General features: G+C 38.9%; 1 protein-coding gene across 2 annotated transcripts in view; it reads right to left on the reverse strand.

Annotated features, from left to right (window-relative positions):
- THO2 overlaps window positions 1–18,654 on the reverse strand; it is a 78,897-nt gene that overhangs the window by 52,579 nt on the left and 7,664 nt on the right. For both annotated transcript variants that reach the window (XM_010272907.2, XM_010272906.3), the window contains exons 6-10: window positions 8,787–8,867; window positions 3,224–3,298; window positions 3,082–3,129; window positions 2,823–2,891; window positions 2,563–2,696 (exon numbers count right to left, since the gene is read on the reverse strand). In XM_010272907.2, the coding sequence (XP_010271209.1) occupies window positions 2,563–2,696; window positions 2,823–2,891; window positions 3,082–3,129; window positions 3,224–3,298; window positions 8,787–8,867 (407 nt within the window). The remainder of the gene's footprint in view (window positions 1–2,562; window positions 2,697–2,822; window positions 2,892–3,081; window positions 3,130–3,223; window positions 3,299–8,786; window positions 8,868–18,654) is intronic.

Below are 18,654 nucleotides of genomic sequence, written 5' to 3' on the forward strand. Positions count from 1 at the left end.
GTTCTTCCCAATCCAAAGAGAACAGGAATCTATCCATCTTAGAGAAAATTGGTCTAGATTGAAGATTTGACCATGTAAATGTATTGTGGGCTAGGGGAATCTCTTTAAGCTCAAAGGCATCCACAAAACTGTTAAACTTCCTCATGCTTTTTGTCACCTTCTGATTAATCTTATTGGATTCCTCCAAGAATCTGATCACATTGAAATCCCCACCCACATACCAGGGCCCATCCCATAGCCCTCTAACATCGGCCAATTCCTCCCACAACTCCTTTCTCTCTATAGTCATTTGGTCCATATACATTTGTGAGCACCCACACATAATCATCCTCTTGCTGCTTAAACTTCATGGAAACCGAGTATTTTCCGATCAACTCCTCCAGACCTTCAACCACATCCCTCTTCCACATTGTTACAATCCCCCCGGAAGCACCCCACGAGGGAGCAACCACCCAACTAATCCCCCTAGCTTTCCATACACTCCTTGCCAATTTGTTATTAAACTCCGTTCTCTTAGACTCTTGTAACAGCACAATATCTAGGTCATACCTCCTTATTACCTCTTTTATCGTCGCTCTCTTCCTTGCACTCCCTATTCCCCTCACATTCCAACTAGGAATCTTCATTCCGCTTCTTTCTTAAACCCCCTTGCCACCTACCCACTACTTTCCCCCATTCCTTCTATCTCCTTTTACCTCGAACTTCTTGTCACCTTCAACATCTCTCTTCAGCCTCTCTACTTCACTCAACTTCCTCTTCTTTGTTCTGATCTCCTTCTTCCTCTTCTGTAAACCTTCTTTCAGCACATTCAAATCTTCCAACATACAATCCAACTTCCCTACAAATTCTGCTAACATGTCTTCTCTCACCGAGTCCTCCACCCCTGTCCTTCCTACAGAATCCCCTCCATCTCTGCCCACCTGCCCTTCCCTCCTCTCCTCTGGTCCCACCTCTCTTCTCTCCTCTCCATCCATCCTCCCTCTGGAGACTAGTTATTGTGCAGAAATATGGTTTCCACAGCAATGGGTGGGATCCGGTGGAACCAACCTCTCTTATGGGTGTGGGGTGTGGAAAGGGGTTATAAAGCCTACCCTTTTTTCCAGAAATGTATTAAATTTAAGGTAGGGAATAGATCCAGGCTGAAGTTCTAGTCTGATCCTTGGTGCACTGACCTTCCCTTGAAGGAATTGTTTCCCGACTTATTTGAGCTGGCAACTGATAAAGAAGCCTTGGGCTGATCAGGAAAAAAAAAACTGATAAAGAAGCCTTGGTGGCAAATTGCTTTGGTGGTTCAGGATACTCTTTAGTCTGGGTTCCCTCTTTTAGAAGAGGATTTAATGAGTGGGAGATTCCACAGGTTATAGATTTGCTTTCAAGGCTGCAGGGTTTCAAGCTAAATCCTTTAGTTCCAGATCAGTGCTTTTGGGGTTGGTGCCTGATTCCCTTGGCTCTTTCCCCAGTCCTCTAGTGTGGGGTAGTGTGGCCCCCTCTAAAGTGAAGTTTTTGGTCTGGGTGGCTGCTGAAGAAAGGTGTTTGACAAAGATAATGGTGATTAGAAAAGGAGTAGTGTTACCAGATGTAACCTGTGTTCTATGTAGGAAGGGGGACGAAACTCCAAACCATCTGTTTCTTCACTGTGACTTTTCTTCAACAATCTGGGCCCACTTTCTCAAAGCTATTCAGCGCTCTACCTGCTTGCCTAATTCAGTAAAGGCCCTTTTAGAAGTTTGGAAAGTTGGGGGCATGAATAGAAAAGGCAGGATTCTGTGGAAAGTAATTCCGCTAGCAGTGCTGTGGTCAATTTGGAGGGAAAGAAACAGAAGGATTTTCAACCAGAAGCAGCTTCAGGTTGAAAGGGTGATAATTTAATTGCAGATGACCTCAGAGGGTGGCTGAGGTCCAATCTGCTTTTCAAGGGAGATGTTCTGGCTTCTTGTGTGGCTGTAAATTTTTTTGAGGTTTCTTAAAGCTGTTTTCAGTTGTACATTCTCTTGTACAGTGAGCAGTTTGTTTGCTTTCCTCTGATTAATAAAAGTTTACCTTACCTTTTCAAAAAAAATTATAAATTTCGTCTTAAATTCTTACTCAGACGTAAAAGAGTAAATAAGTAGACTTCTCATTTTCACAAAAATTCTGTTCTTCCACTGTGTCAAATGGTCAAATCGACTGGGAATACCAAAACAAAGACCAAAATACAAATAAGACCAACTAGGAGATGATCAAGATCAAAACCAACGTTTCGACTCATAATTTCTTTACTTAATCATTAAACCCAAGTTTCTTCAGGTATCCAAATGCCACAAGAGAGCCAATACCAATTGGTGAGGACCCAGTAATGTACATAGCAAAATGTGACTGTCAGTAACAAAAAAGCACTCAAAAATAAAGCATTTATATCACAGCTGACAAGAATCCCAACACTGACAAGCATATGCTTAGTGGAATTAAAAGAATAGGACTTAACAAGAGATGAAACATAGGTCAAAACAAAAGTAGAAAGTATCGGGAACATACAATAACAAATACATTAAAAGTAGTAAAGAACAAAATACATATACTCACATGCTATCAAGATCAATGAACTCTGCTTTCACAAGCACAGCTGTAAGTCGATAGAGTCCAAAAGGCACAGGATTATTTACTTCCATGCGCTGATAATATTGGAACTTAAAACCCAAGATTTGAGAAGCATGAGACTGTAAAGTAGGAAACATAACGAGTGAAAATGGCAATTTTTCATTCTGCAATCATTGTGCAACCAAAAAACACACCTATATAAGCAGTTTATGCAATATTATGGCCTACGGGATATCTTTCCATACCTTTGGGAAAAGAGGTATCAAGTCTAAAAAGACACCATTGTCAGGCTGAAGTTCAAAACATTCCAAAACCTAATAAATCACATAACAAAAAGAGCATCAGGTTCATGAGTACTGCAACAAAGATGGAGCCACATTTCATATAATGAATCATGAGTTTTAAGTTCATTTCTGGACATATAAAGGCTCTCTAGTAAGACCTAATACACATACAACAATGAGTAAAACAGGCAAAAAATATGGAACATAACAACCAACTTACAATATCAAAAACACGATTCGGATCCAGATCAAAGTGTCCAATTAGTGACTGCAGAAGTTAAAATATAGCGACAAAATTGATAAATAACGATTATAGCAGTTTAGAATAAGTATTTGCAAGACTATTATGTTTAAGGCAAAACCTTAATGATGCTGATCATTGCTGTTGATGCATTGTTAGTTGAAGCTTCAGGACCACTTCGGCAGAGAAGTGTAACCTACAAGAAAATGAATAACAAGAAGGCAAGCTTGTAACTTCCTGTTTCTTTTTTTTTTTTATAATTAACTGAATTGGCAGTCACTGCTAGAAGTAAAACCACAAAGTTAGGAAAGTGTTAGTGCAAACAATAGGAGTACTCCCCCCCCAGCCAAGGTACAAAGTCAACTGGCTCACTCATTCATAAATGTAAACAGACCGCATCATTGTAAATACTTTACAGGAGGTTAGACATTAAAGAGAAATGCAGCATCCAAGAAATACAGGTTTAGAAATTTTCATTATATAGAGTTTAGTGGATTCTTCCATGATAAATGTTATTCTGGGAGATAGAAAAAGAGATGAGAAAAAATATTAAATACATGTCAAATAAAAAAGGGGATAAGCACGATATATATATATATATTAAAAGCATTTGGGGGGGGGGGGGGGGGGGACATGAACAACAAACATACTATAGATAGAAGTCAAAACAACAATCAATAGATGAACATATTCAGAAATACTACATCATCAAGGGAATGAATTATGAGACAATACTGAATACACCACCACAGAAAAATAGATTTTTTTTCCTTACTAGGAGAACAAAATGAATGATGTCTAAGAATATAAATTAGCAATGATAGATGTGTGCATTAGAAAATGGAAGAGAAATGGGGAAGGAAATAATGTCCAAGAATTAGGTAGGAAATCTAAAGAAAGTAGCAAAAGAGGTTCTAGGAGTAAAGAGAATTGGATAAGTGCTAAAGAAACTTGTGGTGGAATGAAGAGGTTCAAAATATGATCAGGTTAAAACGAGCATATTATAAAGATTGGCAAAAATCTAAAAATAGATAAAATTTGGAAGAATATAAAACCACAAGAGAGGAAATTAAAAAGAAAGTAAGATAAATTTAAGGCATATAATGAGCTTTATCATAAACTAGGCACTAATGAGGAAGAAAAAAGGAATTTATAAACTACCAACGATGAAAGAAAGAAAAGGCAAAAATTTAAACCATATTAGGTGTATTGAAGGGGAAGATCAAAGAATCTTGGTAAAATATGAGAAAATCAAGGAGTCTTAGTTAGGATTTGGGCCTGAGAAGAGACTTGAGAGAGCATGAGTTAGATCAGGTTGTCTTGCTTTAGAAACTCTTTGATTCTTTTATTTTGGATCCTTCTTTATCAGATAGTTGGGTTTGGACCCCTCACCCTAAGGGCTTTTTCTCTTATGCTTCTTTTTTTCCTCCCTGTGCTCAGCTTCTTCCTCTCCAAATTAAGATAAGGCTTGCCTTAGCTTGGGTACCTCCTGAAGAAGGATTTATAAAGCTCAACTTTGATGGTAGCAGCCTTGGTAATTCAGGGCCCATAGGAATAGTTGTTTGATGGTTCTACTTTCAACTGGTCAAAAAGGAGGGGAAGACTAATGTGGAGGTGTACAAGGGCAGCAGTAATCAGGACCTTTTGGGAGGAGAAAAATAAACATATATTCGAGGAAAAGAAAAAGAGCAAAGAAGCATTAATTGAAGGGATTATGGCAAAAGTGGCTTTCTGGACAAAGACACTGGAGTTGTTTTCAGCTTTCTCTATTGATGACATAATAAGGAACTGGAGAACAATTGTAGCCCCAACTTCAGCCAAGCGGAAGTCACTAAAGGGTTGGGATTCCTGAAATTAAACTTTGACGGAAGTAGTTTTGGGAATCCGGGTCCATCTGGAATTGGAGGGGTTTTAAGAAATGAAAGCGGAGTGATCATGGGCATGTACTCAGGCCCCATTGGATTGTGTGATTCTGTAACAGCAGAACTGAATGCAGTGATTTACGGGATGCAGAAAATTAAGGAGATGGGGGTAAGAAAGCTAATAGTTGAAGGTGACTCCAAAATAGTAATAAGTTGACTAAAACAGAATGAGAAGGCTCCTTGGTTTTTTAGAAACAAAATCAAACAATTCAAGAGGTTCTCAAAGGGATATGCAGCTGATAATTCAATGGACTCCTAGGTCGGCAAATGGTCTAGCTGACCAACTAGCAAAGCAAGGGGTAAACAGGGCAGTGTGTTTCTGGGCTCAGTTGTAAGACTGAATATTAAATTGTCTTTGAACTTTCTTGGTGGTAGCCGAGGCTGCCTTTGATTTGTACATTTCTCTTTATCTAAGTAATAAAATTTGATGTTGATGCTGATCAAAAAAAAAAATAGGTAGTATATTCAGAATTGCAAAAGGCCATATAATTGCTTTATTTTCAGGTCCTGTAGGAGTGGGAGACTCTTTCCAAGATGATATGCAAGTAGTTTTGCAGGGAGCACAGATTACTAGAGAGCTGAACATTGATGGGTTGCTACTTGAGGGGGACTCTAAGTTGATAGTTGGGGGGCTAAGGAATCCGGACACTGTAGTTTGGACTTGCAGAGAAACAATGAAAAGGTTTAAATGGTTGGCCATTAACATGATTGTAAGAATTCTTTGGGAAAGGAGATCGGTGAATGGGATAGCAAATTACTTAGCTAAGCAAGGGGTGCAAAGGGTGTAAAGATAGTGAAGGTTAAAGTTATAATTTTATTTCTCTTGTATATCTTGTACACACTCTTTCTGTTCTTACTGTGTACATTTACTCTTCATAAGGGTCGAATTGTCCTTTTTATCTCTTTCAATATAAATACTTTTTTCTTGGTGTGGCCAACCATTAGACACACCTCAAAACTGTTCATCCTTCTCTTGCTCAAACTACACTGATAGAGGGTTCACCTATTTCAGGCTCAATTGTATTTTTATTTGTAATTCAGGCTGCATCTTGCACCTCACTATGGGAAGCTCATTGTATAAGTTGTCATTTCTCAGTTTTTAATAAATCCAACCTTTACTGATCAAAAATAAAAGATGAAAAAAATATTTTGAAAAATTATTAAATGAACAACATCCAAAGGGTGCTAGTAGAGGAGAGATTAGTCATACTAATAATGTTGGAAATAACATGTAACTTTATAAAATTAGAATTGCTAAAGTGAAAGAGACATAAATAAGATGAAGGGAAAAGCATTAAGACCATATGGTATTCCAATAGAGGTATGGAAGAGGTAGGCTTATTGGCTTATTATGGCTAACTAAGCCATTTGCTAAGGTAACGAATGAAAAGAAGATGCCTGATGAATGGAGAAAGAGCAATATGGTGACTACTTTTAAGAACAAAAGTGATATACAAAGTTGTAATAATATCCGGGGATTAAACTCATGAGCCACACTATGAAACTTTGGGAGAGAACAATTGAACAAAGGCTACGGCATGAAACAAGTATATCAGAAAACCAATTTGGGTTCATGCCAGGGAGATCAACCATGCAAGATATCTTTCTTTTATAACAATTGATTGAAAAGTTTGGAGAAAAGTAGAGAGATCTCCATATGGTGTTCATTGATCTAGAGAAGCATATGATAGAATCCCTAGAGAGGTAATATCTAATATGAAGGCAGGTCATGGAAAAAAAAAGGAACCCCCAATAGGTATATAAATCTAAGGCCATGTTTTAGAGTGCTTATTTGGGTTGGACTACACCATTAAGCATTTATTGGTGTTTGGGAAAAACGCCCAAAATATGTGATTATTTTAAAAATAAGGGCTTATTTTTTAAGCCCAAGTTTCCAGCTTTTTTAAGTGCTTATACAATAAGAACTTACTCAATTTTTTCTTCCAAAATTATCCCTAGTTGAATTTTAAAATACCACTTATAAAACTATCCCTAATTGAATTTTACAGAACTACTTTTATAAAAGTGCTTTCGTAAAATTTGAAAGAAAATGAAGGGCAAAATGGTAACAAATGCTTATTTAAGTGCTTATTGGAGAAAAAAAGACTACTAAATGCCCAATATGAAATAAGTGCTTATTCAAATAAGCACTTATTTTTAACATAAGCACTCCCAAACATGGCCCAAGTAAGGACACACATGAGGGTGCAATAACCAATGTTATAACACTTGTAGGAGAGAACTTAGATTTTGCAATTACAATGGATTTTCACCAAGGTTAAACACTTAGCCCTTACTTATTTGCATTTATCATAGATGAATTGACTAAACATATTCAAGAGGAGGACCCATGGGGCATGTTGTTTGTTGATGACATTGTTTAATTGATGAAACTAATAAAGACTAAAGGAAAATTTAAGTTTATGGACCCATAGAAACAAGCAATTTCAAAATAAGTAGGACTAAAACAAAATATATAATATGTAATTTTAATAATAAGAAGAAGAAGAATAAGAATAAGAATGCAAATGAGGATACACTTAGGATTGGAGATCAAGAGATAATGAAATGTGACCTTTTCCAGTACCTTGGTTCAATAATTCATAACAAGGGAGAGATTGAGGAGAATATTGCCCAATAGAATTAGGTAGGGTGGGCAAACTGGAGAGTGCATCTAGAGTCTTATGTGATACACAAATACCATTTAGTGCATCTAGAGCCTTATGTGATACACAAATACCATTTAGATTGAAAGGAAAGATTTTACAAAACAGTTGTGAGGCCAGCTATATTGTATTGGGCAGAATGTTGAGCAGTCAAGAAATAACAAGTCCATAAAATAAGTGTGCAGAAATGCATATGCTGAGATGGATGAGAGGAAAAACTAGAAAGGATATGGTCAGAAATGAAATCATTAGAAAGAATCTAGGAGTAGCTCCAATAGGTACTGAAATGAGAAAAAGAAGACAAGACAGTTTGGTCACATGCATAGAAGACCACCAACAGCACCCATAAGCGAAGTGATCTGTTACAAGTTGAAGAGGTTACATGGGTGAGGGATAGACCAAAAAGGGCATGGTTCAAAGTAGTTAGAAATTATTTTAAGTACTCATAATCTAGCAATGGATATGGCATTAAACAGAATGGAATGACGAAACAAGATTCATGTTGCCAACCCCAAATAGTTGGGAAAAAGGCTTGGATGATGATGATGACACCACCACAGAAAACCTCCTACTTTAAAGAGCAACAAAGTTTAACTAGGAGAAAGACGATGAGAATCGCACTACTTGAAATAGTTTGAGCTTGGAAAAAGAAATTAAATTTCTTTCCTTTTTTTAGTCAACAGATGGAAATGTTTAAAAAGACCATGGTAAAGGACATGAATTCCAAGATTTGGTAAAGGGCAATAGGTCAGTGCAATTGTAAGTGACAAGTGTAAAAAAAACGTTTGAGAGCAGCCACTTATTGCAAGAAAGTCAAAGGTAAGGTCTGTACCCAGTCTACCCCCCAAGACCCCAGATAGTGGGAATCCAGATTGGGCAGTGGCCCTGCAAGTACCAAAACTTTTGTACATTAAGATTGTATAGTCTAGTTAAGACTTAAGACATTGAAAAGAGCAATCATCTTCCTGAAAACAGCTTAGAGTTTGGAATTATAAAATTGAATCCCTTTGGCATGCCTCTGAACCAATATTGCTAAATAACAAACCCATTAACCCATTACATAAATAAACACAAGCAATTCAAATTTGAAACATACCAGCTTAGCATAACCCTCACTTTCTTCCCTAAGAAGGTTGAATTTCGTTTGCTGATAAAGAAGGCGGGTGTTTACCCTGACCTGCAATTCACAAAATACTTTTAAAGATGCTACACTACAAAAATATATGGGGAATTCCCAAATATAGATATCCAGCATATCAAACATATGTCAAACACAAAAAATGTCTCTAACTGCAGATTGGATGGATGAATTAGTCTGCATTCATTTACTTTCAGAATGTAAAAAAAGGCATGTAGTATGCAGTTTCTATTGTATGTGTTGGAGGTTACAGGGGTATGTTTGTAATGTTAATAAATTTTGGGAACTTGTATGTGTTTATGGGAGGAAGAGGGGCCTGTATGAAATTCTGATATAAGTAGGAATTTTGCTTATTTAAGCCATTGGTTGCGTGCGATTAGGGTTGAGTGACAGTGGATATTTTGTTTTAAGTCTATAGAGAGTTCAGACATGTATCTCTTGTTCTTATAGTGGATATTTTTCCCTCTTTCCCCATGGATGTAAGCTACCAAGCCAAACCACATTAAACCTTGGTGTTTTCCCTATTTCTTCTTCTTATTTTCTTCGTGATTTACTATTCTCCTTCATGTTAATTGACATGGTATTAGAGCAGGTATAGTGTAGGAATTAGTTTGGTGAACCAAGACTAGCAATCGAGTTACTGTTCACAGTTGTTCACACAAGGTCTGTAGTGCTTTGAATCTGTGAAGCAATCTGTTAGAGACTTTTACCATTCAATGAAGAATATTTGCGAGTATCTTCCATCATTTTTCTAGAATTTTACTAAACCCCTCAAGGGGTGATATTGCTTCTTTCAGAAACCAGGAAAAAGTAAGATCAGATTTGGATTTTCTTTCGATTTTCTCACATGTGGTGGAATTTAGACATGAGCTTTTTAGAGTTCAGGTCATTTTTATAAGAGAAAGAAGATCAAAGGGTCATTTGGGCAAGAAAATCTGATCTGGAGGTATATTAGGGTGTCTTCCAGTCCTTATTTTTAATGCTATTAAAGCTTTTTTTATTCTCTTCTGGAGGTATATATATATATATAAGCATGGAAAGATTTATATTTTTCCTTCTTGTCTTGTGGGTTATGCTCCCTAGCATATGAACTAGTTCATATCTTCAAGCAGATTCTGGTTTCTATGTTGCATATCAACTGTTTGATTAATTATCTTAAAGGTTGGTTGTTGATTATTTGGTCAAGCTTGGCGTTCTTTTTTTTTTGTGAGTTCTTTCTTTTCAAAGAAATGTTATAGAAATTCTGCAACTTCTCTGGTCTATTTATGATTATCAATATCAACATGTGATATTGGATCTCAAGGGGTGACCTATTTGGTGTTCGAGAAAATGACTCAATGCTACAAAATTTCTACAATGGTTCCCCATTGTTATGATCGGTTCTAATCTGATCTTGTTTGTGGCTTAGCTTGATATTTAGACTATTTTGGTGAATGACGGATCTATTATCATTGGCCAATATCTGGTTTGTTTACCTCATACATGTTTTGCACGGAAGGTGTTTGATAAAATGTTTCAGCAATGATGTAAAAATATGATCTTTCAGTAAAATCTGCTAGGTTAAGAAATGATCATTTGAGAGGAACTGAGATGGGAGGGAAAATGGAGGGGATGGAGTTCGTGCAGGCAGGTCAGTGGAGGAGATACTTGAAGATAGAAGCAAAAAATCTCCTGTTCGAAGAGATGAGAATCAAGGGGAAGGTAAGCCTGAAGGTAAGGGAAGCGAAAAAGGGTACAATATTGCTGGAAGGATTAGAAGTGATCGAGTGGCTAAGAAAGTTCATAGCTGGAGCCTGTTCAAAAGGTAAGCAGATAAACTGGCAGGATTTTAGTACACTAGAAGGGAGATGATATGTTGTTGAATGTAAGAGGAATAGAAAGGGGTTCTTCATAGCTTTGGCTGAATTTTTTGGTAAGGGACAAAGGCAACTGGTGTGTCTACCAGCAGGAAAACAGAACCAAGGCTGGGGGGAAGTTGACTGGTTGCTCAAAGAGTTCTTAGTTCAAAGAGTAGCAAATGAGAAAAAAGCCTCCATAAGGGAGGAGAAGGCTTATCTCAGTAACAGCAGGGTACAACAAGGGCCAGTGGTCATGGCAAAAACAAAAGGCCATTGCAGAATGGTGGGAGGTCTAGAGAGAGAGGAGTGGGATAGTAAGTTTGTGATACAAGTCAAGGAAAAGGTTAATGATTGGAGGAGGGTAGCTGACTTACTGGCAACCAGGTTGAAGTTGAAGAGTGTTTTCATAGTAATCCCCTTCGATAACTGTAAAGCCATCCTAGATCCATTAGAGAATGATTTGGAAATATTAGCTATCAATGTTCAGGCTGAGTTCGGATCATTCACAGTCTTCAAATGGAATCCAACATCCAACTCCAAGGATTTTTTTGTTGAAGATGGTGTGGTGGTGCGTGTAATAGGCTTGCCATTCCATCTATGGAAACAAGAAATAGCAGAGTCTATAGCTGTGTTGTGTGGAGAAATCTTGAAAGGTGCTTTCTGGGGCGATCTCTATTCAGTAGCAATCCTGCTAAGTGGGGTGAAGACAGAAGAATTTCCACGAAAGGTAGAGGTACGAACAGAGGGGAGCTTTGTCTCTGTGTGGTCACGTGGGACGAAAAGAAGGGCCCGATCGAGTGGATCCCTTTTATGGTGAGCCGGAGAAGGCTTCTCAAGTAAAGGACTTAAAGTTGGGCTCCTATAGTCTTGAGCCCAAGGCCCATTATAAAACAGATGGGCCGAGGGGCACGTGACTGGGAGGAGGGATGAGCTGATAGACGAGATAAAGCGTCTATCTTCTTCAACCCCGAACCCTTCCTCTCGACCGAACAGATCAGGCACAAAAAAGTTTCAAGACTCGCAGTCTCGAGGCTCTCTACAGTGGGTCCCATCCAACCTGGCGAACCGTCTCTCACCAGATAGGCGCAACCCGAGATACCTGAAGCCTAGTGTTGAGAACAAAACAGGGCTTGAAGATTGGTTGAGTGAACAAAACAGCAATGACGATTCTGATAGAGACGAAACGCTAAGTCTGGGAAGTTTGACTCCGAAAAGCAACAATGATCTTCTTGAAACAGAAAGTTTGCATACAGAGTTGTTGTTTTTAGAGGAAAAGACTGAAGAGGCAGGTGGCAGGAAGACTAGGAATGGTGAAGAAATTGGTTCTAAAGCTGTGAAAACTCCTCCTCCCTTCGTCGAGGGAGCTGACCCTGAGTCTAATGAATTACAGGATGTTGGTGGAGATGGACAAGAATCGGCCGTGAGGATGGATGCGGGTATTCCAGTGTCGGAAACACAGAGAAAGGTTTTCCAAGTGGGTAGGTCGTCAGGAAGTGATTCTTTCACCATGTCTACTTCACAACCTTGTCCAAAAAGGGGAAAGGCTTTAAAACCTTTTGCCGCCTGTCAGCAAGTCATTTCCAGTGATTCTAGTCCTACCCCCATTCTATCAGGTATGGGTGTCAATTCTGTTTTAGGTACTGACTTGTTTGCTATGCCTGTAACAGATATCCCAGCTTCCCATCCAGGAGTTTCTAATGCAAGAGAGAGGGTGATAGTGGAAGGAGGAGAGAGGGTGTTGGAAGGAAGTAGTAAGAAGGAGGCGGATAGAATTTGGGAGTTGATCTGTACAATGATGGAGGAACAAAATAAAAAGGAAGGACTCGTAGAAAGATGTTGTAGCCAAAATAAGTGTGAGAAGGGTAAAATTCTTTCTCAAACATTGGCTGGAAAGGATGGAGAAATTGGGAAGGGGGGGAAAAGAGGAACAAATAAGAAAAAAAAAAAGATCTGAAGTGGAAAGGCTAATTTCAGACATTGAGGGGGACTTAGAATTCAGTGGTAGAGGGGATAGGAGGAAGGGCCTAAAATGAGGAGAATATGGCCTCTTATTGGGCTCCTTTGCTATTTTGTATCGATGAAAATTATTAGCTGGAATGTAAGAGGGTTAGGGAGTGCAAGGAAGAGAAGGGCGATCAAAGACCTACTCCGAAGGGAAAAACCTGATAATGTGTTGTTACAAGAATCCAAACTGATGGAATTAGATGGGAGATGGGTGAGGAGTTTTTGGAGGGCTAGAGGTTTAGGTTGGAGCTCGTCTCCTTCTTGGGGAGCCTCGGGGGGGATTGTAACACTGTGGAGGGAGGATGTGGTGGAAGTAGTGGAAGAAGTGATAGGCAGATTCTCAGTTTCCATTAAGTGCAAGAATGTAGAAAATGGGTGTGTATGGGTCTTAACCAATGTTTATGGCCCCAATTCCTATAGAGAGAGGAATGAGATGTGGGAGGAACTATATGCAATCAAGGGGCTATGGGATGGTCTTTGGTGCCTAGGCGGGGATTTTAACGTCATTAGATTCTCTGATGAAACCAGTAATCCCCAACAGGTAATCTCAACAAGCATGAGGAAATTTAATGGTTTTATTGAAGATTGTGAACTGAAGGAAATACCTCTGTTGCAAGCCAGTTACACTTGGTCCAACCTTCAGGAAACCCCTTTGTGCTCGAAGTTGGATAGATTCCTTTTTAACCTTGCCGGGATAGATTCCTTTTTAACCTTGTCCTAATAGGAACCGAGTCTTTTCCTATAGGACCCAAACCTTTTAGATTCGAAAATATGTGGCTTACCCATCCAGATTTTGTGAAAAAAGTGAAGGAGTGGTAAGGTGAGGAGGAGAGGGGGGTAAGATGGAAGGGGATCAAGTTCCATAAGAAATTAAAAAGGTTGAGAACCAAAATAAAAGAGTGGAATAGAGATCAATTTGGTAGAATTGAGGAGCAAAAATTGGGCCTAATCTCTCGAATAGAGAATTTGGATGTAAAGGAATCTCACAATGGGCTGACCGAGGAGGACAAAGTGTTAAAGAGACAATTAATAAATGAGTTTGAAGAAGTGTTATTGAGGGAAGAAATCAGTTGGAGACAAAAATCTAGACACAAGTGGATTAAGGAAGGCGATGGGAACACTAGATTCCTCCATGATTTGGCAAATGGGAGACGAAGAAAGAATTTTGTGACCAAGCTAGAGATAGGAGAGGAGGTGATTACCAACCAGGATGACATAGCTAGAAAATTTGTGGACCACTTCAAATCGATTTATAGAAGGCCTTTGAGTGATAGAACAGTCATGGAAAGGATGGATTGACCAAGAATTGATGAAGGAGGGGCAAGTTGGCTGGAAAGGGATTTCGAGGAAGAAGAGATTAAGAAAGCTATCTTTCTAAGGGATAAATCCAAGGCTCCGGGTCCAGATGGCTTTACAATGGGTTTTTATCAAGACTGTTAGGAGGTGTTGAAAGAGGATCTAGATGAAGTCTTTAAGGAATTTGCAGACAATCACACTATAAGCCTTGGAATTAATGCCACCTTTTTGGCCTTGATACCTAAGAAGAATGATGCCAACCACCCAAAAGATTATAGGCCTATTAGTCTGGTGACAAGCATCTATAAAATTCTGGCTAAAGTGCTCTCATTGAGGATCAAAACAGTCCTCCCTACCATCATTAGTGAAACTCAGGGGGCTTTCATTCAAGGGCGACAAATAACAAATCAGATCTTAATTGCAAATGAGTGTGTAGAGGAAATGAAAAGGTCTAGTAGGAAAGGATTCATTTGTAAATTGGATCTTGAAAAGGCCTATGATTTGGTGGACTGAGAGTTTCTATTAGAGGTTATGTGAAATGGTGGATTTGGGGACAAGTGGGGTAGTTGGATCTTTGGGTGTATCAGTATTTGTCACTACTCTATTCTGGTAAATGGTACGGTGAGGGACTTTTTTCCAGCTTGCAGGGGTGTCAGGCAAGGGGATCCACTTTCACCCTTCCTTTTTACCTTAGTAGTTGATGTGATTAGTAGGATCATTACTAAGGCTGACAGCGAAGATGCCATTAGGGGTTGGAGAATAGGGAGACACCAAGTCCCCGTCACCCACCTTCAGTTTGCAGACGACCTAATGATTTTTTGTGAAGGAGGTCTTAGTGAAAAGGTAGCAAACCTGAAGGAGCTAATAAAAGGATTTGAAAGTGTCTCTAATTTGAGAATAAATATGGAAAAGAGTTGCGTAGCAGGTATAAATTTGGAGGTAGGGGAGGTCGAGGCTATTGCGGAGTGTCTTGAGTGTTCCACCTCTGCTTGGCCTATGTCATATTTAGGGGTTCCTTTAGGAGCAAATCCTAGGGAGAGTAGATTTTGGACCCCAGTGTTAGAAAAGTTTGAGAAGAGATTAGTCTCATGGAAGAGGAACTATATCTCTTTAGGAGGAAGAATTACCCTAATAAGAGCTACCTTGGCTAACTTACCTACCTATTATTTGGCTGTCTTTAGGATACCAGTTAGGGAAGCTAGGAAGTTGGAGAAGTTGATGAGAGACTTCTTATGGGAGTCGGGACAAAAGAAAAATGATCACTTGGTTAATTGGGAAATTGTGTGCAGAAGTAAAGAAGATGGGGGTTTGGGAATTGGAAGGGTAACTAGAAAGAATCAAGCTCTGTTAGGGAAATGGTTGTGGAGATGGCCTTTGGAAAGAGAGAGATTGTGACATGAGGTGGTGGGAAGCATTCATGGGAGGTCAGAGAATGGATGGGATGTTGGTGTATCAAGGCAAGCTAACCTAGCAGCACCTTGGAAGGCTATTCCTCAATTTTATCAGGTATGATGTTTGTTCTGGCAACTCTATCCTTTTTTGGGAGGATATTTGGGTAGGAGACTCACCGTTAAAAGATTTGTTCCCTTCGTTTTTCTCTATTTCTTGTACAAAAAAAAGGTGGTCTCAAAATTTGTCTCACCTTTGGGAACACCCTAAGATCCTACTTGGGATTTTGGGTTTCGTAGAGGACTTAGGGATGCTGAAATTGAGTCTCTTTCCTTTTTGCTTGGGTGTCTTAATCAGGTTTGTTTGGATCCCTCCAAGCCAGATAAGAGGGTTTGGACTCCTAGATCCAATGGAACCTTCACTTGTGCTTCTTTTTTCAAGTCCATCTCTCAACTTTCTACTTGCCAACCCTTTCCGTCAAAAGAAATTTGGTGTAGACCAGTTCCCCCAAAAATTATGGCTTTTTGTTGGGAAGTTTTCCATGGGAAAGTAAACACTTTAGACAACCTACAAAAGAGAAGACCTTTTCTCTGTATTTCTCCTAATTGGTGTATCCTCTGTAGAGCTCACGGTGAGGATTGTTACCATCTATTAGTATCTTCTCCTTTTTCTGTAGATCTTTGGGCTTGGCTACTTTCGTTGTTTGGGGGTAGTTGGAGTCTACCAGCAGAAATTCACATGCTCTTCAACCATTCTACCTTTTATTGGCCTACAAAAATAGGGAGAATTATGTGGAGATGTGCTCGTGCTGCCTTGACTTGAACTCTTTGGGAAGAAAGGAATCTCAGAATTTTTCAAGATAAGGAAAGGAACAACCAAGATTTGAAAGATTGTGCGTTAAACAGGGCAATAAATTGGTTGAAGACCTTGGAAATCTTTCATCAATTCTCCTTAAATGACATTTGGAGAAATTGGTCAGCAGTAGCAAGGTGTTCATCTTTAAAGGCCAAATCAATTACAAGCAGGTCTCCTCCACCCGAAGGCTCAATTAAGTTGAACTTTGATGCAAGCAGCATGGGTAATCCAGGATTATCCGGAGTGGGGGGTGCTTTGAGAAATGAGAAGGGAGAGATTTTGTTGCTCTACTCAGGTCCTTTGGGAATTGGGAATTCCATCAGAGCAGAACTTTTAGCTGTTATACAAGGGGTCCAATTTGCAAACCAGCTGGGGGTACAACACCTAATAATCGAGGGGGATTCCAAAGTGGTGGTGGGTTGGTTGAAAAATTCTGAAGAGGCTATGTGGCGATACAAGAATGAAATGAATAAATTTAGTTGGTTGACAAGGAAAATGTTGGTCACTGTACAATGGGTGGGGAGATCAGCAAATACCTTGTCAAATGTGTTAGCTAAGCAAGGGGTAAATAGGGAAGAATTATTTTGGGCTCAGTTGTGATTCTTGTTTTTCTTTCCTAGTTTACTTGTAAGTTTCAAGGAGGGGACTGCAGCTCGCGCCTCTCGTTGGGATGATGTATGAACTCACTCTAATTTGCTTCTGAATCAATAAACTTATTATTATTCATCAAAAAAAAATGTTTCAGCAATGATCATTTATTATGCTCATCAATTCTGAGTTATGTTGAGGAAATCCTTGGAGTTTTGATCTCCTTAGGTGGCATGGGATTTTGATTCACTTTATATAGTTGGTTTTCCGATTGACCACCTCCAATTCCTCGATTTGGTTTATGGAGTTCATAATTGACTTTCTGTTGGCCAACTATGATTCTTTGTGTTGGTTTATGAAGTTCACCTTAGTTGGCTTTCCGCTAGCCAACTATGTTTTGGTGATTTTATTGGAATTTTTAATTATCTAGTTGTTGGACATGGTTCTTCAATTCGGTGATTGTGATTGGCCTTTTGATGGCAAACTTTGATTCTTTGGCATGATATGTGTTGGTTTTCTATTGGCCAGCTTCAATTTGGTGATTACTATATCATGACTTGGCTCTACTTGGCTTTCCAACATGAGTTCATTCAGCTTTCTAACATCCAACTTTGGTTTCTATTTTCTAAGAGGCCCCTTCAGCATCCCAAGTTTCATGGTTGTTACTTCAACAATACACCTATTTTTATGTAGGTTGCTTCAACAATACACCTATTTTCATGGAGGTTGCTTCAACATCCTTACTTGCAAACTCAAACTGGTTTCCCCAACTTGAGTTTGAGGGAGGGTGTAGAGAGATAGTATTGTATTTGGTCGTATTTGAGTTTTCTTTCAAGGAAGGTGTTGGAGGTTACAGGGTATATTTGTAATGTTGATGAATTTTGGGGACCTGCATGTATTTATGGGAGGAAGAAGGGCTCGTGTGAAATTTTGATATAAGTGGGTCTTTTGCTTATTAAAGCCATTGGTTGTATGGGGTTAGGGTTGAGTGAGAGTGGATATTTTGTTGTGAGTCTACAGAGAGTTCAGTCATGTACCTCTTGTTCTCATAGTGGACATTTTTCCCTCTCTTCCCATAGATGTAGACTAACGAGCCAAACCAAGTTAAACCTTGGTGTTTTCTCTATTTCTTCTTATTTTCTTCTTGATTTACTACTCTCTTTCCTATTAGTTGACAGTATGTAAAGCCCACTATGTTCCTTTATCATTTGGTAACTAACAAAATGCACACAAGGACACACACCCATAAGCATGGTTCTTTGGTAATGATAAAAACAATTGCACCATAAGCACATATTAGTAAACTTTGCTTATAAGCATACAGTTTTGTTCAGATTTCCTAATTTTTTATTTACTATATCCAACACCCTACATCTGCATTGAAACATAGCACCATATCCTTGTCACATCATCAGGTCATAGTTAAGATATCAAGATATGAACTTTAATATGAATTTAACAATCCAACAAATGGGCACATTGGCATGCCTGTATGTATATCTAAAATGTATATATCGCTGTTGCTATACAGGATCCTAATTCTGTCTCCTAGTTGTCACTTAATGTGCATCAAAGGTATTTTAAGGGGTGGGGATGGGGATGGGTGGAGGGGTTTGAACCCAGGTTGTAGTTTGCACTAGTATTAGGATGGTAGAAGTACCTCTCCAAAGCCAAGACCATTTTAGCATTCTTCCAACATTATGCAGAAATATCCATGTTTGAATTTTGTTCTCAAAGAGTAGACAGAGTTGAAACAGTTGTACATAACACAAGGAACTGCATCAATTGAGCCATTAAGAACCTCAAAAATCTCTGAGGATCACAACAACTCACAAGTGCACCCTCATGATGTTGTA

Source organism: Nelumbo nucifera, chromosome 4 (genome assembly GCF_055504915.1).
Source record: "Nelumbo nucifera cultivar China Antique chromosome 4, China Antique-T2T, whole genome shotgun sequence".
NCBI lineage: Eukaryota > Viridiplantae > Streptophyta > Magnoliopsida > Proteales > Nelumbonaceae > Nelumbo > Nelumbo nucifera.